Source organism: Salmo salar, chromosome ssa16 (genome assembly GCF_905237065.1).
Source record: "Salmo salar chromosome ssa16, Ssal_v3.1, whole genome shotgun sequence".
Taxonomy (NCBI): domain Eukaryota; kingdom Metazoa; phylum Chordata; class Actinopteri; order Salmoniformes; family Salmonidae; genus Salmo; species Salmo salar.
The window spans coordinates 56,166,886-56,192,731 of NC_059457.1; the positions used below are offsets into that span (position 1 = coordinate 56,166,886).

A 25,846-nucleotide genomic window follows, 5' to 3' on the forward strand; every position below is an offset into this window, starting at 1 on the left:
GCTAGCTAGTCAAATGTCTTACCTAGTTAAATAAAGGTTAAATAACAAAAAATATGTAAAACAAAATGTCATGCTAGCTAGTCCAGTACCATGCTAGCTAGTCAAGTACCATGCTAGCTAGTCAAGGACCATGCTAGCTAGTCAAGTACCATGCTAGCTAGTCAAGTACCATGCTAGCTAGTCAAGTGTCATGCGAGCTAGTCAAGTACCATGCTAGCTAGTCAAGTGTCATGCGAGCTAGTCAAGTACCATGCTAGCTAGTCAAGTGTCATGCTAGCTAGTCAAGGATCATGCTAGCTAGTCAAGTGTCATGCTCGCTAGTTAAGTGTCATGCTAGCTAGTCAAGGATCATGCTAGCTAGTCAAGTGTCATGCTAGCTAGTCAAGTGTCATGCTAGCTAGTCAAGTGTCATGCTAGCTCGTCAAGGATCATGCTAGCTAGTCAAGGACCATGCTAGCTAGTCAAGGACCATGCTAGCTAGTCAAGTGTCATGCTAGCTAGTCAAGGATCATGCTATCTAGTCAGATGTCTTACCTAGTTAAATAAAGGTTAAATAACAACAAATATGTAAAACAAAATGTCGTGCTAGCTAGTAAAGTACCATGCTAGCTAGTCAACTATCATGCTAGCTAGTCAAGTATCATGCTAGTTAGTCTTTGGTGTTAGCCTGGGAGAAGGTACAGGAGAGACAGGGGGGACGAAAGTAACACAATGTTAACTGATTAATATTGGCAAAGTATTGTGGGAAGCATCTGCCTCGGGTGCCAAAGGTTGCATGTTCAAATTCAGCGATAGAAAGTTACATTTTTGTTTTAACGCTATCCCAAACCTTATCCCTTATCTTAACCATTCAGAGTTAATGCCTAACCTTAAGATTTCAGAGAATACCTCAACTAAAACCTAAACTTAAATAATTTGGAGTTAATGCCTAAACTTAAACCTAACCTTAATATTTCAGAGTCAATACCTAAACTTAAACCTAATCTTAAATAATTTGGAGTTAATGCCTAAACCTAACCTTAAATAATTTGGAGTTAATACCTAAACTAAAACCTAACCTTAAATAATTTGTAGTTAATACTTAAACCTAACCTCAAATAATTTGACATTTGGAAGAACTTCTGCTAAATGACTAAAATGTAAAATGTAAACTTCGAAATTTGATGTTTCAGAAACATGGATGAACGTCTAATTCTGACGTGAGACTGTGAGACCTAGTTGCATAAAAGTCTATGTAGCTCTATCGACCCATGAGTGATTACGAAAAAAAACCTATAAGTGTTATTTTTGTCCCGGTTCTCCACCAGTACCCAACCCACTTGTACAACGTTGACATCAATATACACAATTCCATTTGTGAATATTGATCTTACACAGTATATCTGTATACTTTGTATGCTCAACCATTATTTGTAAAAAAAAAACTCAACTTTAAACAAAATGATATTTGACCAACTACTCTTTTGCTTCTGTTAATTCTCAACAGATGTGAACTCTTTCCAGCAAACGTCCAAATGGATCGATGACGTCAGAACAGAGAGAGGGAGTGATGTCATTATTATGCTAGTTGGCAACAAAACAGACTTGGGAGACAAGAGGTAAGAAGTGTTATATTCAGTCATGATTTCTAGCTGCAGCCTAAATGTGCACCCTAGGGCCTGGTTAACAGGTAGTGCACTATAAAGGGAATAGGAGGCCATTTGGGACACACTGTTTCAAAGCGCAGCTCCTGGACTACATTACTTCCTTTTACTGGCCCGATTTCCATGGTTACGTCTGGTGCAGCGGTCCGTGTCCAATGTCTCTCTTCTCTCTCTTTGAAAGGTCTTTGGGGTCTTTGGGGATCCAATCAAAACACAAGTTAGTTGCGACACTGTCAGTCTGTCTCTACTCTACTTCAGAGTGAGCTGGTGCCTCGTCACGCCTGAGCATGTTCAGAGAGAGAGAGAGAGAGAGAGAGAGAGAGAGAGAGAGAGAGAGAGAGAGAGAGAGAGAGAGACCGCTGCACCAGACGTAACCATGGAAATCGGGCCAGTAAAAAAACTAAAGTAAAAAATAACAACAACGAGGCTATATACATGGGGAACCGGTACCGAGTCAATGTGCGGGGGGTACAGGTTAGTTGAGGTAATTGAGGTAATATGTAGGTAGGGGTACAGGTTAGTCCAGGTAATTGAGGTCATATGTACATGTAGGTAGTCGAGGTAATTGAGGTAATATGTACATGTAGGTAGTCGAGGTAATTGAGGTAATATGTAGGTAGGGGTACAGGTAGTCAAGGTAATTGATGTCATATGTAGATGTAGGTAGTTGAGGTAATTGCGGTAATATGTACATGTAGGTAGTTGAGGTAATATGTAGGTAGGGGTAAAGGGGTAAAGTGACTATGCATAGATAAACAGAGAGTAGTAGTAGTGTAAAAACAAAGGGGGGGTCAATGTAAATAGTTCGGGTGGCCGTTTGATTGATTAATTGTTCGGTAGTCTTATGGCTTGGGGGGTAGAAGCTGTTAAGGAGCTTTTTGGACCTAGACTTGGCGCTCCGGTACCGCTTGCCGTCCGGTAACAGAGAGAACAGTCTATGACTTGGGTTACTGGAGTCTTTGACAATTTTTTCGGCCTTCCTCTGACACCGCCTGGTATAGAGGTCCTGGATGTCAGGAAGCTTGGCCCCAGTGATGTACTGGGCCGTACGCACTACCCTCTGTAGTTCCTTAAGGTCAGATGCCGAGCAGTTGCCATACCCGGCGGTGATGCAACCGGTCAGGATGCTCTCGATGGTGCAGCTGTAGACATTTTTGAGGATCTGGGGACCCCATGCCAAATCTTTACAGTCTCCTGAGGGGGAATAGGCGTTGACTAAGCATACACCCCTGAGGGGCCCCCGTGTTGAGGATCAGCAAGGCAGATGTTGTTGCCTACCCATAACCACCTGGGGACAGCCCGTCAGGAAGTCCAGGATCCAGTTGCAGAGGGAGGTGTTTAGTCCCAGGGGTCCTTAGCTAAGCTTTGAGGGTTTGAGGGTACTATGGTGTTGAGCTGTAGTCAATGAATAGCATTCTCATATAGGTGTTCCTTTTGTCCAGGTGTGAAAGGGCAGTGTGGAGTGTGATTGAGATTGCATCATCTGTGGATCTGTTGGTGCGGTATGCGAGTTGGAGTGGGTCTAGGGTTTCCGGGATAATGGTGTTGATGTGAGTCGTGAGCCAGCCTTTCAAAGCACTTCACGGCTACCGACGTGAGTACTTCGGGGCGGTAATCATTTAGGCAGGTTACCTTCGCTTCCTCAGGCACAGGGATAATGGTGGTCTGCTTGAAACATGTAGGTATTACAGACTCGGTCAGGGAGGGGTTGAAAATGTCAGTGAAAACACTTGGCTGTTGGTCCACGCTTGCTCTGAGTACACGTCCTGGTAATCCGTCTGGCCCCGCGGCCTTGTGAACGTTGACCTGTTTAAAGGTCTTGCTCACATCGGCTACGGAGAGCGTGATCACACAGTCATCTGGAACAGCCGGTAGGAGCCAAATGCCTTTCATGGTGATGTGTTAAAAATGTGGAGTTATTATTTATGGACAGCATGTCAGCCTATATAGAGGCACTTTCAGCCACATTCAATTAAACATGAAGCATAGCGTCGGTCTGTCAGTTTGCCTCAGTGCTGCTCACTGCTTCCCACTGCCTCCTTTACTGTATTGCCCTGCACCCTGCTCCTTGCTCCCTGCTCCCTGCTCCCTGCTCTCTGCCCCCTGCCCCCTGCTCCCTGCCCCTTGCTCCCTGCCCCCTGCCCCCTGCTCCCTGCTCCCTGCCCCTTGCTCCCTGCCCCCTGCTCCCTGCTCCCTGCTCCCTGCCCCCTGCTCCTTGCTCCCTGCTCCTTGCTCCCTGCCCCCTGCCCCCTGCTCCCTGCCCCCTGCTCCCTGCCCCCTGCCCCCTGCTCCCTGCCCCTTGCTCCCTGCCCTCTGCTCCCTACTCTCTGCTCCCTGCTCTCTGCTCCCTACTCCCTGCTTTCTGCATGCAGCTCCAGTGTCTAATTGATCTGGAGAAAGACAGGGAAGGCAGATAAAGTGCTCTGTAAGGCAATTTCCTGAGTCAGACTGACTGGATCAGTCAATAAACATTCAAGGAAGGTGGCCATTAAGGCAGATAATTGCTCTTTCAGGCTGTAGGACAGGGGTTAGATCAGGCTGTAGGACAGGGATTAGATCAGGCTGTAAGACAGGGGTTAGATCAGGCTGTAAGACAGGGGTTAGATCAGGCTGTAGGACAGGGGTTAGATCAGGCTGTAGGACAGGGGTTAGATCAGGCTGTAAAACAGGGGTTAGATCAGGCTGTAAAACAGGGGTTAGATCAGGCTGTAGGACAGGGGTTAGATCAGGCTGTAGGACAGGGATTAGATCAGGCTGTAGGACAGGGGTTAGATCAGGCTGTAAAACAGGGGTTAGATCAGGCTGTAGGACAGGGGTTAGATCAGGCTGTAAAACAGGGGTTAGATCAGGCTGTAAAACAGGGGTTAGATCAGGCTGTAGGACAGGGGTTAGATCAGGCTGTAGGACAGGGGTTAGATCAGGCTGTAAAACAGGGGTTAGATCAGGCTGTAAAACAGGGGTTAGATCAGGCTGTAGGACAGGGGTTAGATCAGGCTGTAAAACAGGGGTTAGATCAGGCTGTAGGACAGGGGTTAGATCAGGCTGTAGGACAGGGGTTAGATCAGGCTGTAGGACAGGGGTTAGATCAGGCTGTAAAACAGGGGTTAGATCAGGCTGTAGGACAGGGGTTAGATCAGGCTGTAAAACAGGGGTTAGATCAGGCTGTAAAACAGGGGTTAGATCAGGCTGTAGGACAGGGGTTAGATCAGGCTGTAGGACAGGGGTTAGATAAGGCTGTAGGACAGGGGTTAGATCAGGCTGTAAAACAGGGGTTAGATCAGGCTGTAAAACAGGGGTTAGATCAGGCTGTAAAACAGGGGTTAGATCAGGCTGTAAAACAGGGGTTAGATCAGGCTGTAAAACAGGGGTTAGATCAGGCTGTAGGACAGGGGTTAGATCAGGCTGTAAAACAGGGGTTAGATCAGGCTGTAGGACAGGGATTAGATCAGGCTGTAGGACAGGGGTTAGATCAGGCTGTAAAACAGGGGTTAGATCAGGCTGTAGGACAGGGGTTAGATAAGGCTGTAGGACAGGGGTTAGATCAGGCTGTAGGACAGGGGTTAGATCAGGCTGTAAAACAGGGGTTAGATCAGGCTGTAGGACAGGGGTTAGATAAGACTGTAGGACAGGGGTTAGATCAGGCTGTAAAACAGGGGTTAGATCAGGCTGTAGGACAGGGATTAGATCAGGCTGTAGGACAGGGGTTAGATCAGGCTGTAGGACAGGGGTTAGATCAGGCTGTAGGACAGGGGTTAGATCAGGCTGTAGGACAGGGGTTAGATCAGGCTGTAGGACAGGGGTTAGATCAGGCTGTAGGACAGGGGTTAGATAAGGCTGTAGGACAGGGGTTAGATCAGGCTGTAAAACAGGGGTTAGATCAGGCTGTAGGACAGGGATTAAATCAGGCTGTAAAACAGGGGTTAGATCAGATAGCTACCACAGGTGAGATATAGGAGCAAAAGGCTGGTGTGTTGACATGGTGCAGTGTGTTAAGGCTGGTGTGTTGACATGGTGCAGTGTGTTAAGGCTGGTGTGTTGACATGGTGCAGTGTGTTAAGGCTGGTGTGTTGACATGATGCAGTGTGTAAAGGCTGGTGTGTTGACATGATGCAATGTGTTAAGGCTGGTGTGTTGACATGATGCAATGTGTTAAGGCTGGTGTGTTGACATGATGCAATGTGTTAAGGCTGGTGTGTTGACATGGTGCAGTGTGTTAAAATGCTTCAAAGCCCGAAATGACATAAACAGTAGGCTGTAAGCCTTTTTCAACAATATCAAAATACATTTCATGTTCAATCAACTGATTTCTACTTTTCTATTTGTAGACTACTGTCTGTAATCTGTCGCAATATATTTCATGAAGTGCCAAATCGGCGATATAGTGCATTTAGAATAAACCGCCTCAATGTTTGCTGCTCTAGGTGGTAATATCTCTCTAGAAGGTGATCCGTGGTCAGTATTATAAAATAATTGAACACATTTTTTTTTTAGGAAAGATTTGAATAGAGACAGCTGAAATCGAGATCTGCCCTCCCTTTCTTTCGATCCTATCAGTTATCGACAGACGCTCCGACGACGCGCTCAGTGACCGTTCTCTCGTGTGGTGTTTATGGAAACGCATGGTACGTCTTCAGACGTTGAAAGGAAAGATGCATCGTTAAAACAATAGTAAGCCTAAATTCCATCGCTATGGAAACCGGGCCTTAGTCTCAGTGTGAATGATCTGTCGAGAAACACACTGATTGTTCTGTCGTTAAGTGTTTACTGTCTGACAGCAGAGGCTGATTTTTTTTCATCTCTACTTAAACGTTTAACTCTATTCTCATCCGGCTGGGAGAGCGTATTGACAGAGAATCTTGACAGTGAATCAATTTACAAGTTAGATCGCCACATCGTTGTTGTGGCACCGGTAACTTTGACCACTGAAGGCTGTAAGAAAACTCAATATCACTCACCAAAGATATTGGATAAAAGGCAGGAATTCAGTTGGTGTTCAATGAATATTGTATCATTCCTGTTTAGAAGAGACCTTGAAGAGTAGGAATATGTAAATAAATTGTTAAAAATGTAAAAAAACAGGCGGTTTATATGTCAGTAAAAGTTAATAAATATTCAGTCTTGCATATAATGCACATGTATTAACTCAAAATGTAGTCTGAACACGATTGAAGAAGCGAGATCGTTTGGAAATTCAAGAAAAACATTTTGGAGCAGGTTGCACTATATACCACCTGAAAACACATTCATTTCAATGTAATTGAATACTCATGTTTGGACACTGACATTTGACTTCAGTCCTCATTTAACAATGCTTACCTACCTTATGAAAGCCATTGAAGCAGACCTAAAGTAAATGATGCAATATTATTCGGGATGAGTTAAAATGCTATGCAAATTGCCGTTCTGATGTGGAATTGCTACGGCCCGCTTATGACTTCTCAATCGCCTGATAGAGATCTGTAATTTCCAAATTAAACATAACATTTGCATGGATGGAAACCTAGCTCCAGTCTTGTATGGATGGAAACCTAGCTCCAGTCTTGTATGGATGGAAACCTAGCTTTTGTCTTGTATGGATGGAAACCTAGCTCCAGTCTTGTATGGATGGAAACCTAGCTCCAGTCTTGTATGGATGGAAACCTAGCTCTTGTCTTGTATGGATGGAAACCTAGCTCCAGTCTTGTATGGATGGAAACCTAGCTCCAGTCTTGTATGGATGGAAACCTAGCTCCTGTCTTGTATGGATGGAAACCTAGCTCCAGTCTTGTATGCATGGAAACCTAGCTCCAGTCTTGTATGGATGGAAACCTAGCTCCTGTCTTGTATGGATGGAAACCTAGCTCCAGTCTTGTATGGATGGAAACCTAGCTCCAGTCTTGTATGGATGGAAACCTAGCTCCTGTCTTGTATGGATGGAAACCTAGCTCCAGTCTTGTATGGATGGAAACCTAGCTCCTGTCTTGTATGGATGGAAACCTAGCTCCTGTCTTGTATGGATGGAAACCTAGATCCAGTCTTGTATGGATGGAAACCTAGCTCCTGTCTTGTATGGATGGAAACCTAGCTCCAGTCTTGTATGCATGGAAACCTAGCTCCTGTCTTGTATGGATGGAAACCTAGCTCCTGTCTTGTATGGATGGAAACCTAGCTCCAGTCTTGTATGGATGGAAACCTAGCTCCTGTCTTGTATGGATGGAAACCTAGATCCAGTCATGTATGGATGGAAACCTAGCTCCTGTCTTGTATGGATGGAAACCTAGCTCCAGTCTTGTATGGATGGAAACCTAGCTCCAGTCTTGTATGGATGGAAACCTAGCTCCAGTCTTGTATGGATGGAAACCTAGCTCCTGTCTTGTATGGATGGAAACCTAGCTCCAGTCTTGTATGGATGGAAACCTAGCTCCAGTCTTGTATGGATGGAAACCTAGCTCCAGTCTTGTATGGATGGAAACCTAGCTCCAGTCTTGTATGGATGGAAACCTACATCCAGTCTTGTATGGATGGAAACCTAGCTCCAGTCTTGTATGCTTTTTATTCTTGTGACTGTCCCTGAATTTTCAGTTCCCCCCTCCCTCCCTGAATCCTCAATTCCCCTTCTACATCCGAGGAGTGTCACAGTAATTCATCATGTTTCAGTGGGAGTATCTGATACTTGGAGAGAGTGCATGGAAATGGGACCTAAAAGGATATGTGCATGCATTCTGTTCAGACAGACAGTCTTAGACTGATAAAGCTGGATGCTAGGTGTCGCTAAAAGTTGTATGTCTCTCGTACTCTCTCTCGATGCATATGGTCATCAATATTGAGATCTGTGTAGAAATGGGGGCATGATCTGATAGCATCTAAAGCAGAGAATAATCACATTCACATTGGGACAGAAACATTAGTCTGTGTGGCTTTGACCTCACCAAATAGTAATACAACTGAATGTATGAGTGATAGCTTGATCTCCTCCCGCTGACACAGAGACAGGACGCAGAATGCTCTGTCTGCATCATGAAAACTCAGCATTTGATAATAGTCTGATCCTTCTTTTGTTGATTTATTTGTCCTTTTGCTTTTCGAAATCAGAACCCTAACAAAGCATTCAAAGAAGACAAAGATGAAGGACAATGTTCCTTAGGTCAACCAAACACGCAGTGGTCCTTGAAGAGAAGAACCAAGAACTCTAACGGGGAGTGAAGTTGACTGACTGACTGAGTTAGTATCCTCTGTCTCTGTCTCTGTGTGTCTGAGGGGTACAGTGACAATGTGGACTAGTCTAGGATGCTATCTTCTGTGTTGTATCTCTGGGACTCTTGCTGCTTTTAGAGACAGATTAAAGTGTGTACTCTGTCCTGAAGGAGGGCTGATGGGTTGGGGTTTATCGGTAGAGAGATGCCTGCCAGGGCTGGTGGGATGGGGTTTATCGGTAGAGAGCTGCCTGCCAGGGCTGGTGGGATGGGGTTTATCGGTAGAGAGCTGCCTGCCAGGGCTGGTGGGATGGGGTTTATCGGTAGAGAGCTGCCTGCCAGGGCTGATGGGTTGGGGTTTATCGGTAGAGAGCTGCCTGCCAGGGCTGGTGGGATGGGGTTTATCGGTAGAGAGCTGCCTGCATACTAAATCCTCAGAGGACATGCATACTAAACCCTCAGAGGACATGTATACTAAACCCTCAGAGGATATGAATACTAAACCCTCAGAGGATATGCATACTAAACCCTCAGAGGACATGCATACTAAACCCTCAGAGGATATGCATACTAAACCCTCAGAGGATATGCATACTAAACCCTCAGAGGACATGCATACTAAACCCTCAGAGGACATGCATACTAAACCCTCAGAGGATATGCATACTAAACCCTCAGAGGATATGCATACTAAACCCTCAGAGGACATGCATGCTAAACCCTCAGAGGACATGCATACTAAACCCTCAGAGGATATGCATACTAAACCCTCAGAGGATATGCATACTAAACCCTCAGAGGATATGCATGCTAAACCCTCAGGCATGTAAATACATATAAAGCAGTAGTAAATACAGACAGGGAATGCGTCCTCAATGACATGCTGTTCCTTACACAGTGCACTACTTTTAACCAGAGCCCTTTGGGTTTCCCATTTGGGACGCAAACCAGGCTGTGCTGTACTGAGGACAAACAAGAAGGCAGGCTGGTTACATCACCATGCAAGCCTGTCTGTCTGTCTGTCTGTCTGTCTGTCTGTCTGTCTGTCTGTCTGTCTGTCTGTCTGTCTGTCTGTCTGTCTGTCTGTCTGTCTGTCTGTCTGTCTGTCTGTCTGTCTGTCTGTCTGTCTGTCTGTCTGTCTGTCTGTCTGTCTGTCTGTCTGTCTGTCTGTCTGTCTGTCTGTCTGTCTGTCTGTCTGTCTCTGAAGACTACTGGCTCCCTCTGGTCTGTTATATAAACACAGTGGGTTTATCTACCAGTCTGGGCTGGATGGTCTGTTATATAAACACAGTGGGTTTATCTACCAGTCTGGGCTGGATGGTCTGTTATATAAACACAGTGGGTTTATCTACCAGTCTGGGCTGGATGGTCTGTTATATAAACACAGTGGGTTTATCTACCAGTCTGGGCTGGATGGTCTGTTATATTAACACAGTGGGTTTATCTACCAGTCTGGGCTGGATGGTCTGTTATATAAACACAGTGGGTTTATCTACCAGTCTGGGCTAGATGGTCTGTTATATTAACACAGTGGGTTTATCTACCAGTCTGGGCTGGATGGTCTGTTATATAAACACAGTGGGTTTATCTACCAGTCTGGGCTGGATGGTCTGTTATATAAACACAGTGGGTTTATCTACCAGTCTGGGCTGGATGGTCTGTTATATAAACACAGTGGGTTTATCTACCAGTCTGGGCTGGATGGTCTGTTATATAAACACAGTGGGTTTATCTACCAGTCTGTGCTGGGCTGGATGGTCTGTTATATAAACACAGTGGGTTTATCTACCAGTCTGTGCTGGGCTGGATGGTCTGTTATATAAACACAGTGGGTTTATCTACCAGTCTGTGCTGGATGGTCTGTTATATAAACACAGTGGGTTTATCTACCAGTCTGGGCTGGATGGTCTGTTATATAAACACAGTGGGTTTATCTACCAGTCTGGGCTGGGCTGGATGGTCTGTTATATAAACACAGTGGGTTTATCTACCAGTCTGGGCTGGATGGTCTGTTATATAAACACAGTGGGTTTATCTACCAGTCTGGGCTGGATGGTCTGTTATATAAACACAGTGGGTTTATCTACCAGTCTGGGCTGGATGGTCTGTGATAGAAACACAGTGGGTTTATCTACCAGGCTGCATAGGGATCAAAATTGGTTGAAAATATGTTTTTTCAACATATTTTCATCCAAAAACACATATTTTCAATGTTTTTTCAATGTCTTTTTGCTCAGGTCTGGCTGGGTTGTGTTGTCAGCCTAGCAGGATCCTATAGTCTCCTCACCATATGGTTTGACTTTACTAGGTGTTCTTTGACATGGCCAAGGCAAATGAATCAGCATTTGTAAACGCATGTGCCATATTTAGCCAGCCCGGCTAATATTCAACTGTAGTCCCCTCCTTCCATTCTGTGCACCTGACTCTCTCCCTTTCTCACCTTCCCAGGAACTCATGCATGGACAACATTTCATAGGAATAGGCAGTAATTAATACATTTTTTTCAGGCCACAACACCATCAATCAGCTTCACCATAACTTATTGTACAATGTTTTTTGATGTTAGTTGGGAGAGTGCTGGCAGACAGTGCTGCTCAGTGTGGCTGGCTGTGGCTTGTTGTAGTCTGTAGACTACAGTACCTCACCATTCGGGCACAAACTGGTTGAATCAACGTTACTTCCACATCATTAAAACATTTTTTTTTTAAAAGCAATGTGATGACGTTGAATCAACATGGGAAAATGATTTGATTTGCGCAAAAAAAAATCATCAACGTAAACGTTTTTTCTTTATTTTTTTATTTTTCGGTCACTGCTTATTTAAGATGTTCTTCAGTCAGTGATTTGATGTGGATTCCTGTCCTCTCCCCTCCCAGGCAGATCACCATAGAGGAAGGAGAACAGCGAGCCAAGGAGCTCAGCGTCATGTTCATAGAGACCAGCGCCAAGACAGGTTACAACGTCAAACAGGTTAGTGTTTATACAGACCAGCGCCAAGACAGGTTACAACGTCAAACAGGTTAGTGTTTATACAGACCAGCGCCAAGACAGGCTACAACGTCAAACAGGTTAGTGTTTATTGAGACCAGCGCCAAGACAGGCTACAACGTCAAACAGGTTAGTGTTTATAGAGACCAGCGCCAAGACAGGTTACAACGTCAAACAGGTGAGTGTTTATTGAGTCCAGCGCCAAGACAGGCTACAACGTCAAACAGGTTAGTGTTTATAGAGACCAGCGCCAAGACAGGCTACAACGTCAAACAGGTTAGTGTTTATAGAGACCAGCGCCAAGACAGGCTACAACGTCAAACAGGTGAGTGTTTATTGAGACCAGCGCCAAGACAGGCTACAACGTCAAACAGGTTAGTGTTCATAGACCAGCGCCAAGACAGGCTACAACGTCAAACAGGTGAGTGTTTATAGACCAGCGCCAAGACAGGCTACAACGTCAAACAGGTTAGTGTTTATAGACCAGCGCCAAGACAGGCTACAACGTCAAACAGGTTAGTGTTTATTGAGTCCAGCGCCTAGACAGGCTACAACGTCAAACAGGTTAGTGTTTATAGACCAGCGCCAAGACAGGCTACAACGTCAAACAGGTGAGTGTTTATAGAGACCAGCGCCAAGACAGGCTACAACGTCAAACAGGTTAGTGTTTATACAGACCAGCGCCAAGACAGGCTACAACGTCAAACAGGTTAGTGTTTATTGAGACCAGCGTCAAGACAGGCTACAACGTCAAACAGGTGAGTGTTTATACAGACCAACGCCAAGACAGGTTACAACGTCAAACAGGTGAGTGTTTATAGAGACCAGCGAAAAGACAGGCTACAACGTCAAACAGGTTAGTGTTTATAGAGACCAGCGCCAAGACAGGCTACAACGTCAAACAGGTGAGTGTTTATAGAGACCAGCGCCAAGACAGGCTACAACGTCAAACAGGTTAGTGTTTATAGAGACCAGCGCCAAGACAGGCTACAACGTCAAACAGGTGAGTGTTTATAGACCAGCGCCAAGACAGGCTACAACGTCAAACAGGTGAGTGTTTATTGAGACCAGCGCCAAGACAGGCTACAACGTCAAACAGGTGAGTGTTTATAGAAAAGTGCCAAGACAGGCTACAACGTCAAATAGGTGAGTGTTTATAGACCAGCGCCAAGACAGGCTACAACGTCAAACAGGTTAGTGTTTATAGAGACCAGCGCCAAGACAGGCTACAACGTCAAACAGGTGAGTGTTTATTGAGACCAGCGCCAAGACAGGCTACAACGTCAAACAGGTGAGTGTTTATAGACCAGCGCCAAGACAGGTTACAACGTCAAACAGGTGAGTGTTTATAGAGACCAGCACCAAGACAGGCTACAACGTCAAACAGGTTAGTGTTTATAGACCAGCGCCAAGACAGGCTACAACGTCAAACAGGTGAGTGTTTATAGACCAGCGCCAAGACAGGCTACAACGTCAAACAGGTGAGTGTTTATAGACCAGCGCCAAGACAGGTTACAACGTCAAACAGGTGAGTGTTTATAGAGACCAGCGCCAAGACAGGCTACAACGTCAAACAGGTGAGTGTTTATTGAGACCAGCGCCAAGACAGGCTACAACGTCAAACAGGTGAGTGTTTATTGAGTCCAGCGCCAAGACAGGCTACAACGTCAAACAGGTTAGTGTTTATAGACCAGCGCCAAGACAGGCTACAACGTCAAACAGGTTAGTGTTCATAGACCAGCGCCAAGACAGGCTACAACGTCAAACAGGTTAGTGTTTATAGACCAGCGCCAAGACAGGCTACAACGTCAAACAGGTTAGTGTTTATTGAGTCCAGCGCCAAGACAGGCTACAACGTCAAACAGGTTAGTGTTTATAGACCAGCGCCAAGACAGGCTACAACGTCAAACAGGTGAGTGTTTATAGAGACCAGCGCCAAGACAGGCTACAACGTCAAACAGGTTAGTGTTTATACAGACCAGCGCCAAGACAGGCTACAACGTCAAACAGGTTAGTGTTTATTGAGACCAGCGTCAAGACAGGCTACAACGTCAAACAGGTGAGTGTTTATACAGACCAACGCCAAGACAGGTTACAACGTCAAACAGATGAGTGTTTATAGAGACCAGCGCCAAGACAGGCTACAACGTCAAACAGGTTAGTGTTTATAGAGACCAGCGCCAAGACAGGCTACAACGTCAAACAGGTGAGTGTTTATAGAGACCAGCGCCAAGACAGGCTACAACGTCAAACAGGTTAGTGTTTATAGAGACCAGCGCCAAGACAGGCTACAACGTCAAACAGGTGAGTGTTTATAGACCAGCGCCAAGACAGGCTACAACGTCAAACAGGTGAGTGTTTATTGAGACCAGCGCCAAGACAGGCTACAACGTCAAACAGGTGAGTGTTTATAGACCAGCGCCAAGACAGGCTACAACGTCAAATAGGTGAGTGTTTATAGACCAGCGCCAAGACAGGCTAGAACGTCAAACAGGTTAGTGTTTATAGAGACCAGCGCCAAGACAGGCTACAACGTCAAACAGGTGAGTGTTTATTGAGACCAGCGCCAAGACAGGCTACAACGTCAAACAGGTGAGTGTTTATAGACCAGCGCCAAGACAGGTTACAACGTCAAACAGGTGAGTGTTCATAGAGACCAGCACCAAGACAGGCTACAACGTCAAACAGGTTAGTGTTTATAGACCAGCGCCAAGACAGGCTACAACGTCAAACAGGTGAGTGTTTATAGACCAGCGCCAAGACAGGCTACAACGTCAAACAGGTGAGTGTTTATAGACCAGCGCCAAGACAGGTTACAACGTCAAACAGGTGAGTGTTTATAGAGACCAGCGCCAAGACAGGCTACAACGTCAAACAGGTGAGTGTTTATTGAGACCAGCGCCAAGACAGGCTACAACGTCAAACAGGTGAGTGTTTATTGAGTCCAGCGCCAAGACAGGCTACAACGTCAAACAGGTTAGTGTTTATAGACCAGCGCCAAGACAGGCTACAACGTCAAACAGGTGAGTGTTTATAGACCAGCGCCAAGACAGGCTACAACGTCAAACAGGTTAGTGTTTATACAGACCAGCGCCAAGACAGGCTACAACGTCAAACAGGTTAGTGTTTATAGACCAGCGCCAAGACAGGTTACAACGTCAAACAGGTGAGTGTTTATAGAGTCCAGCGTCAAGACAGGCTACAATGTCAAACAGGTGAGTGTTCATAGACCAGCGCCAAGACAGGCTACAACGGTGAATCTGCATGTCTGTATAATGTGCTTTCAGTGGCTCAGTGTGTTCTAAGTCCCTCTGAGTGTTGACAACACTAAATCTCTGGGTCGTATTCCTGCATGAACCACATATACTGATTGTATCTGTCACTGTCAGTGTTGACAGGAAACGGTCCAGTGGCAGAGGGCATGACTGAGTCATTTTTTTCCCCCTGTGACTGACTTGTCCTTGATTTATGAGTAATAAACAGTGACTAGTGTAAAGTGTTTGTAATCGAATATAGAAATAGGCTTTGGTTGAAATCAGATCTATTACCTCTAACTGCAGGAAGTCAGAGAAAGCAAGAAGTGAGATTGAGAGAGGAGGAGGACCATAGCCTGATATAATTTAGTATAAATTGTAGGTTGTACCAATGGTGTATGAATGACACAGGCGAGCCGGCAGGGTTAACAGTGGGGTGTTTATCCTCTTTGTTTTAACTGTTATACTCTGGTCCTTTGTTCCATTAGTGTTCCTGAAGTAATGCAGAACAATGGGTCATGTGTTTGCATCAGTGCTGGGTGACAACATGGTTCCCTTCACAGACACAATATACTGTTAGCTTGTCTTTATAAAACCATTTATTAACTATACAGACGCTCTTGTGTCGTAACTAAGAGATGATGGATAGACAGAGATGGAAGAGAGAGAGAGTGATGGAAGGGAGAGAGAGAGAAGGAGAGAGAGAGAAGGAGAGAGAGAGAGAGGAGAGAGAGAAAGAGAGAGAGAGAGAAAAGGAGAGACAGAGATGGAAGAGAGAGAGAGAGAGAGAGAGAGAGGAGGGAGAAGGAGAGAGAGAGAGAGAGAGAGGAGAGAGAGAAAGAGAGAGAGAGAAAAGGAGAGACAGAGATGGGAGAGAGAGAGAGAGAGAGAGAGAGAGAGAGAGAGTGATGGAAGCACCTAGATCTTCTGTAAAGATTCTGTCAGACCTGGGCCCTGACAGTAAATCTCAGTAAGACCAAAATAATGGTGTTCCAAAAAAAAGGTCTAGTCGCCAGGACCACAAATACACATTCCATCTAGATACCGTTTCCCTAGAGCACACAAAAAACTATACATACCTCAGCCTAAACATCAGCGCCACAGGTAACTTCCACAAGGCTGTGAACGATCTGAGAGACAAGGCAAGAAGGGCCTTCTATGCCATCAAAAGGAACATAAAATTTGACATACCAATTAGGATCTGGCAAAAAATACTTGAATCAGTTACAGAACCCTTTGCTCTTTATGGAGAAGAATTCACAAAATGGGACAAAGACCAAATTGAGACTCTGCATGCAGAATTCGGCAAAAATATCCTCTGTGTACAACGTAGAACAACAAATAACGCATGCAGAGCAGAATTAGGACGATACCCTCTAATTATCAAAATCCAGAAAAGAGCTGTTAAATTCTACAACCACCTAAAAGGAAGCGATGCCCAAACCTTCCATAACAAAGCCATCACCTACAGAGAGATGAACCTGGAGAAGAGTCCCCTAACCAAGCTGGTCCTGGGGCTCTGTTCACAAACACAAACAGACCCCACAGAGCCCCAGGACAACAACACAATTAGACCCAACCAAATCATGAGAAAACAAAAGATAATTACTTGACACATTGGAAAGTATTAACAATAAACAGAGCAAACTAGAATGCTATTTGGCCCTCAACAGATAGTACACAGAGGCAGAATACCTGACCACTGTGACTGACCCAAACTTAAGGAAAGCTTTGACTATGTACAGACTCAGTGAGCATAGCCTTGCTATTGAGAAAGGCCGCTGCAGGCAGACCTGGCTCTCAAGAGAAGACAGACTATGCGCACACTGCCCACAAAATGAGGTTGAAACTGAGCTGCACTTCCTAAAATCCTGCCCAATGTATGACCATATTAGAGACACATATTTCCCTCAGATTACACAGATCCACATAGAATTCGAAAACAAACCCAATTTTGATAAACTCCCATATCTACTGTGTGAAATACCACAGTGTGACATCACAGCAGCAATATTTGTGACCTGTTGCCACAGGAAAAGGTCAACCAGTGAAGAACAAACACCATTGTAAATTCAACCCATATTTATGCTTATTTATTTTCCCTTTTGTACTTTAACCATTTGTACATCGCTACAACACTGTATATATACATAATATGACATTTGTAATGTCTTTATTCTTTTGGGACTTCTGTGAGTGTAATGTTTGCTGTTCATTTTTTTTCATTTTTATTGTTTATTTCACTTTTGTCTATTATCTACTTCACTTGCTCTGGCAATGTTAACATATGTTTCCCAATGCCAATGAAGCACTTGACATTGAATTAAGAGAGTTGGAAGAGAGAGAGAGAGAGATTCACCGACATGTAATGAACCATTTGAGAGATAACTGACCACATCAGACCATCGTTTATGGACCTCTGTCTTAGCCGCTGTCAAACAACAATAACTTCAAATCAAATGTTATTTGTCACATGCTTGGTAAACAAAAGGTGTAGACTAACAGTGAAATGCTAACAGGCTCTTCCCAACAACACAGAGAGAAAGAACATAGAGAAATAATACAACAGTAAAACATGTAGTAATACAAGTCATAATAAATACACAATGAGTAATGATAACATGGCTATATACACAGAGTACCAGGTAATAACATGGCTATATACAGGGAGTACCAGGTAATAACATGGCTATATACACAGAGTACCAGGTAATAACATGGCTATATACAGGGAGTACCAGGTAATAACATGGCTATATACACAGAGTACCAGGTAATAACATGGCTATATACAGGGAGTACCAGGTAATAACATGGCTATATACACAGAGTACCAGGTAATAACATGGCTATATACACAGAGTACCAGGTAATAACATGGCTATATACAGGGAGTACCAGGTAATAACATGGTTATATACAGGGAGTACCAGGTAATAACATGGCTATATACACAGTGTACCAGGTAATAACATCATATAGCCCTTCTTACATCAGCTGATATCTCAAAGTGCTGTACAGAAACCCAGCCTAAAACCCCAAACAGCAAGCAATGCAGGTGTAGAAGCACGGTGGCTATGAAAAACTCCCTAGAAAGGCCAGAACCTAGGAAGAAACCTAGAGAGGAACCAGGCTATGAGGGGTGGCCAGTCCTCTTCTGGCTGTGCCGGGTGGAGATTATAACAGAACATGGCCAAGATGTTCAAATGTACATAAATGACCAGCAGGGTCAGATAATAGATAATAATAATCACAGTAGTTGTCGAGGGTGCAACAGGTCAACACCTCAGGAGTAAATGTCAGTTGGCTTTTCATAGCCGATCATTGAGAGTATCTCTACCGCTCCTGCTGTCTCTAGAGAGTTGAAAACAGCAGGTCTGGGACAGGTAGCACGTCCGGTGAACAGGTCAGGGTTCCATAGTCGCAGGCAGAACAGTTGAAACTGGAGCAGCAGCACGGCCAGGTGGACTGGGGACAGCAAGGAGTCATCATGCCAGGTAGTCCTGAGGCATGGTCCTAGGGCTCAGGTCCCTCGAGAGAAAGAAAGAAAGAGAGAATTAGAGAGAGCATACTTAAATTCACACAGGACACTGGAGAAATACTCCAGATATAACAGACTGACCCTATCCCCCTGACACATAAACTACTGCAGCATAAATACTGGAGGCTGAGACAGGAGGGGTCAGGAGACACTGTGGCCCCATCCGATGATACCCCCGGGACAGGGCCAAACAGGCAGGATATAACCGCACCCACTTTGCCAAAGCACAGCCCCCACACCACTAGAGGGAAATCTTCAGCCACCAACTTACCATCCTGAGGCAAGGCCGAGTATAGCCCACAAAGATCTCCCCCACGGCACAACCCAAGGGGGGGCGCCAACCCGGACAGGAAGACCACGTCAGTGACTCAACCCACTCAAGTGACGCACCCCTCCTAGGGACGGCATGGAAGAACACCAATAAGCCAGTGACTCAGCCCCTGTAATAGGGTTAGAGGCAGAGAATCCCAGTGGAGAGAGGGGAACCGGCCAGGCAGAGACAGCAAGGGCGGTTCGTTGCTCCAGCCTTTCCGTTCACCTTCACACTCCTGGGCCAGACTACACTTAATCATAGGACCTACTGAAGAGATGAGTCTTCAATAAAGACTTAAAGGTCTCTCACATGGGTAGGCAGACCATTCCATAAAAATGGTGTTCTATAGGAGAAAGCCCTGCCTCCAGCTGTTTGCTTAGAAATTCTAGGGACAATTAGGAGGCCTGTGTCTTGTGACCATAGCGTACGTGTAGGTATGTAAGGTAGGAACAAATCAGAAATATAGGTAGGAGCAAGCCCATGTAATGCTTTGTAGGTTAGCAGTAATACCTTGAAATCAGCCCTGGCCTTAACAGGAAGCCAGTGTCGGGAGGCTAGCACTGGAGTAATATGATCTAGTCAGGATTCTAGCAGCCGTATTTAGCACTAACTGAAGTTTATTTAGTGCTTTATCAGGGTAGCCGGAAAGTAGAGCATTGCAGTAGTCTAACCTAGAAGTAACGAAAGCATGGATACATTTTTCTGCATAAATTTTGGACAGAACATTTCTGATCTTTGCAATGTTACGCAGATGGAATAAAGCTGTCATTGAAACAGTCTTGATATGTTCTTCAAAAGAGAGATCAGGGTCCAGAGTTACGCCGAGGTCCTTCACAGTTTTATTTGAGACGACTGTACAACCATCAAGATTAATTGTCAGATTCAACAGAAGATCTCTTTGTTTCTTGGGACCTAGAACAAGCATCTCTGTTTTGTCCGAGTTTAAAAGTAGAAAGTTTGCAGCCATCCACTTCCTTATGTCTGAAACACAGGCTTCCAGCGAGGGCAATTTTGGGGCTTCACCATGTTTCATTGAAATGTACATCTGTGTGTCATCCGCATAGCAGTGAAATGTAACATTATGTTTTCGAACGACATCCCCAAGAGGTAAAATATATAGTGAAAACAATAGTGGTCCTAAAATGGAAGCTTGAGGAACAACGAAATGTACCGTTTATTTGTCAGAGGACAAACCATCCACAGAGACAAACTGAGACAAACTGATATCTTTCCGACAGATAAGATCTAAACCAGGCCAGAACTTGTCCGTGTAGACCAATTTGGGTTTCCAATCTCTCCAAAAGAATGTGGTGATCGATGGTATCAAAAGCAGCACTAAAATCTAGGAGCACGAGGACAGATGCAGAGCCTCGGTCTGACGCCATTAAAAGGTCATTTACCACTTTCACAAGTGCAGTCTCAGTGCTATGATGGGGTCTAAAACCAGACTGAAGCATTTCGTATACATTGTTTGTGTTCAGGAAGGCAGTAAGTTGCTGCACAACAGCTTTTTCAACAACAAAAAATTGAGAGGGCTGTGGGAGATTCGATATAGGCCGATAGTTTTTTATATTTTCTGGGTCAAGGTTTGACTTTTTCAAGAGAGGCTTTATTACTGCCACTTTTCGTGAGTTTGGTACACATCCGCTGGATAGGGAGCCACCGGATGTGTAGAGGGGAACACAGAGTACCAGGTAATACATTAACTATATACACACGGTACCAGTACTGAGTCGAGGTGCAGGGGTACCAGGTAGTTGAGGTAGATATGTACATATAACTAGGAATATAGTGACAGATAATAAACAGTAACAGCAGCGTACGTGATGAGTCAACAAAGTTAGTGCAAAAAGGGTCAAGGCAGATTGTCCGGGAAGCTATTTGGTTAACTATTTAACTAACTATTTAGCAGTCTTATGGATTGGGGGGTAGAAGCTGTTCAGGATCCAGTTGGTTCCAGACTTGGTGCATCAGTAGAGCTTGTCATGTGATACCAGAGAGAACAGTCTATGACTTGGGTGGCTGGAGTTTTTGACCATTTGTAGGGCCTTGAAGGCATTTAACCAAATTGCACCGTTTTCTGTTGCTTCTGGTCTAATGGCTGTTCCATATATTCATGTCCAGGATGTTTCATGATCCGAAAGGAAACCAAAAAGGCCTGAAACGTGTTTGTGCTGTTTGCTACCTTTAGAAGAGATAGAGGGGAAACATTATGTTGTTTCTGGGAAACGTTATGTTGTTACTGGGAAACGTTATATTGTTACTGGGAAAGGTTATGTTGTTACTGGGAAGCGTTACTGGGAAACATTATGTTGTTATTGGGAAGCATTACTGGAAAACATTATGTTGTTACTGGGAAACGTTATGTTGTATGTTCCCAATGGCACCCTATTCCCTATATAGTGCACTACTTTAGACCAGAGCCCTATTCCCTATATGTAGTGCACTACTTTTGAGCTCAAAGGGCTCTTCAATTCTCTGCCCCACTTATTGCAGAACCATTTACCTGTATTATTAACTTGACAGTTGTTTCTGGTGTCGTCTTTAAGATCTGGAAAGCGGCACAAGTCCTTCCCCTTCTGACTTAGATAATTAACATCTATTTGTCAGGGAACTCAAAGCAGCAGGAGGGGTGAAGTCAGGCGCAGGAGACCAAGATCCGTGAACACACGTTTTAATAGGCAACAGTCCAAACTGCACAGTAAGAGCCCGAAAAGCAGAGTAGGGGCGCAGCCCAAAAACTCGTAGCCTTACTACACAAAAATGCAGAGGAAAATGCCTAAAACCCCAACCTAACCAAACCAGACAAAAAACAATCCCGCACAATCCTCAAACCTAAACAGAGAGACTAAATAACCCCTCCACTTATGATCTAACACAATACAGGTGCAAACATAAACCAGACCTCACCAAAAGAAAAATGAAAAGAGGATCGGTGGCAGCTAGTAGGCCGGCGACGACGACCGCCGAGCGCCGCCCGAACGAGGAGAGGCGCCACCTTCAGTCGACGTTGTGACACTATTTCCCAAATGATCCTTACATTATCTTGAAGATGGAGAGCATTACATTATCTTGGAGGAGGAGATTCTTACATTATCTTGAAGATGGAGATCCTTACATTATCTTGAACATGGAGATCCTTACATTATCTTGGAGGAGGAGATCCTTACATTATCTTGAAGATGGAGAGCCTTACATTATCTTGGAGGAGGAGATTCTTACATTATCTTGAAGATGGAGATCCTTACATTATCTTGAAGATGGAGATCCTTACATTATCTTGGAGGAGGAGATCCTTACATTATCTTGAAGATGGAGAGCCTTACATTATCTTGGAGGAGGAGATTCTTACATTATCTTGAAGATGGAGATCCTTACATTATCTTGAAGATGGAGATCCTTACATTATCTTGGAGGAGGAGATCTTTACATTATCTTGCCTTTCCAGAGTTTTAGAATCCCTGGCCAACTATCAGCTAAGAACTTTTTTTTAAACTTCTCTTCTATATGTTCACCAGTCTGGTTTTAGACCAGGACGTTTAGGCCAGATATTTTGGGCCAGGACATTTAGGCCAGGTCGTTTAGACCAGGATGTTTAGGCCAGTACGTTTAGGCCAGTACGTTTAGGCCAGGTCGTTTAGGCCAGGTCGTTTAGGCCAGGTCGTTTAGACCAGGACATTTAGACCAGGACATTGTTTTGGATGATGTGTTAACTTGCTAAGATTATAGAAAACATTGTGCTTGCCTTATTTATACACTTTTCCAAGGCCTTCGACACAGCTGACCATCACGTTCTTATTCAAAGGTTGCAATAGGTGTACGGGGATGAGAGATAGCGGAAGCATCTGTCTCTGCTGCAATAGGTGGACGGGGATGAGAGATAGCGGAAGCATCTGTCTCTGTTGCAATAGGTGGACGGGGATGAGAGATAGCGGAAGCATCTGTCTCTGTTGCAATAGGTGGATGGGGATGAGAGATAGCGGAAGCATCTGTCTCTGTGGCAATAGGTGGACGGGGATGAGAGATAGCGGAAGCATCTGTCTCTGTTGAAATAGGTGGACGGGGATGAGAGATAGCGGAAGCATCTGTCTCTGTTGCAATAGGTGGACGGGGATGAGAGATAGCGGAAGCATCTGTCTCTGTTGCAATAGGTGGACGGGGATGAGAGATAGCGGAAGCATCTGTCTCTGTTGCAATAGGTGGATGGGGATGAGAGATAGCGGAAGCATCTGTCTCTGTTGCAATAGGTGGACGGGGATGAGAGATAGCGGAAGCATCTGTCTCTGATGCAATAGGTGGACGGGGATGAGAGATAGCGGAAGCATCTGTCTCTGATGCAATAGGTGGACGGGGATGAGAGATAGCGGAAGCATCTGTCTCTGATGCAATAGGTGGACGGGGATGAGAGATAGCGGAAGCATCTGTCTCTGTTGCAATAGGTGGACGGGGATGAGAGATAGCGGAAGCATCTGTCTCTGATGCCAAATGTTGCACGTTCTAATCCAGGGATTGAAAGTTGATTCGACCTCCCGAGTGGCGCAGCGGACTAAGGCACTGCATCCCAGTGCTTGAGGCGTCACTACAGACCCGGGTTTGATCCTGGTTGTACAGTCAACTTTCCTGTCAGTTCTTGACTATGGTGATACCATTTATCCGAATGCAGCAGCCACGACTCTTAAACCTTTGGATTTTGTCTACCATAGTAGGGCCCTTCGCTTTATCACAGGTGACAGTTTCAACACTCACCACTGCATCCTGTATTAAAGGCTGGTCCTCAGTTATAATACTCACTACTACATCCTGTATTAAAGGTTGGCTGGTCCTCAGTTATAATACTCACCACTACATCCTGTATTAAAGGCTGGTCCTCAGTTATAATACTCACCACTACATCCTGTATTAAAGGCTGGCTGGTCCTCAGTTATAATACTCACCACTACATCCTGTATTAAATGCTGGTCCTCAGTTATAATACTCACCACTACATCCTGTATTAAAGGCTGGTCCTCAGTTATAATACTCACCACCACATCCTGTATTAAATGCTGGTCCTCAGTTATAATACTCACCACTACATCCTGTATTAAAGGCTGGTCCTCAGTTATAATACTCACTACTACATCCTGTATTGAAAGGTTGGCTGGTCCTCAGTTATAATACTCACCACTACATCCTGTATTAAAGGCTGGTCCTCAGTTATAATACTCACTAATACATCCTGTATTGAAAGGTTGGCTGGTCCTCAGTTATAATACTCACCACTACATCCTGTAATAAAGGCTGGTCCTCAGTTATAATACTCACCACTACATCCTGTATTAAAGGTTGGCTGGTCCTCAGTTATAATACTCACTACTGCATCCTGTATTAAAGGCTGGTCCTCAGTTATAATACTCACCACTACATCCTGAATTAAAGGCTGGTCCTCAGTTATAATACTCACCACTACATCCTGTATTAAAGGCTGGTCCTCAGTTATAATACTCACCACTACATCCTGTATTAAAGGCTGGTCCTCAGTTATAATACTCACTACTACATCCTGTATTAAAGGTTGGCTGGTCCTCAGTTATAATACTCACTACTGCATCCTGTATTAAAGGTTGGCTGGTCCTCAGTTATAATACTCACTACTGCATCCTGTATTAAAGGTTGGCTGGTCCTCAGTTATAATACTCACCACTACATCCTGTATTAAAGGCTGGTCCTCAGTTATAATACTCACCACTACATCCTGAATTAAAGGCTGGTCCTCAGTTATAATACTCACCACTACATCCTGAATTAAAGGCTGGTCCTCAGTTATAATACTCACTACTACATCCTGTATTAAAGGTTGGCTGGTCCTCAGTTATAATACTCACCACTACATCCTGTATTAAAGGCTGGTCCTCAGTTATAATACTCACTACTACATCCTGTATTAAATGCTGGTCCTCAGTTATAATACTCACTACTACATCCTGTATTAAAGGTTGGCTGGTCCTCAGTTATAATACTCACCACTACATCCTGTATTAAAGGCTGGTCCTCAGTTAAGTCCTACTAAACAAGTTCTACTAAACAAGCTTCCAAGTCACGTAACTTTATTGTTTTAGTATAAAAACATGACTTACCAAACCCGTTCACAGGGTTAGTTAACTGTTGAGGTTCCTTCAGATCTCCACCAAATTATGTAAATCCTCTTTTAGTTTTAATGCATCTCACTGCTGGAACAATTTTTACAAAACTCATTACAATTGCATATTCTGGTGCTGCTCGTACAATTTAACATCTTGACTGGGGACCTTCTTTTTGTGGAAAGTATTTCTGGAATATTCTGTTGTGCTGTATTTTTGTTTGTATCTTGATTTGATTTTGAAATAGATTTTGTCTAATGAATTGTATATGCATGTCAGCGAATGCTAGAAGTGGTGGTAGGAGTCAGGCGCAGAGAGCAGAGGTAAGGAGATAATGTGTTTATTCCGTAACACAACAAAAACGGTCGACGCCAACACAACCGGCGTGAAAATGCGAGGTCCCCAAAACCAACAGGTGCACAGCACGCACATAAAACAATACTGTATGATCGCCAGCACTTTCAATAACAACACACACTGACATAAATAATCCCGCACAAACCTGGGCGGGCTAAACAGGCTTAAATACCCATAAATCAAGAGAACCAAATAGGGAACAGGTGCAAACAATAAGACATACCAAACGAAAAGGAAAAAGGGATCAGCGGCGGCTAGTAGGCCGGTGACGACGACCGCCGAGCGCTGCCCGAGCAGGAGGCGGAGCCACCTTCGGTAGGATTCGTGACAATGCAGGTGTAACGGCCGTCGAAAGGAGTAGACAGCCAAACAGTTCTGTCAGGAACATCGACTCTAAACAGAAAGTAACCACCCACAACACCCAAAAGGAAAACAGGCTGACCTAAGTATGGCTCCCAA

General features: G+C 44.6%; 1 protein-coding gene across 1 annotated transcript in view; it reads left to right on the top strand.

Moving 5' to 3' along the window:
- The window catches only part of LOC123727857 (ras-related protein Rab-6B), a 199,321-nt gene that overhangs the window by 153,558 nt on the left and 19,917 nt on the right, over positions 1–25,846 (top strand). Inside the window, exons 5-6 of the mRNA XM_045697479.1 lie at positions 1,487–1,598; positions 11,692–11,785. Of these exons, the coding sequence (XP_045553435.1) occupies positions 1,487–1,598; positions 11,692–11,785 (206 nt within the window). The remainder of the gene's footprint in view (positions 1–1,486; positions 1,599–11,691; positions 11,786–25,846) is intronic.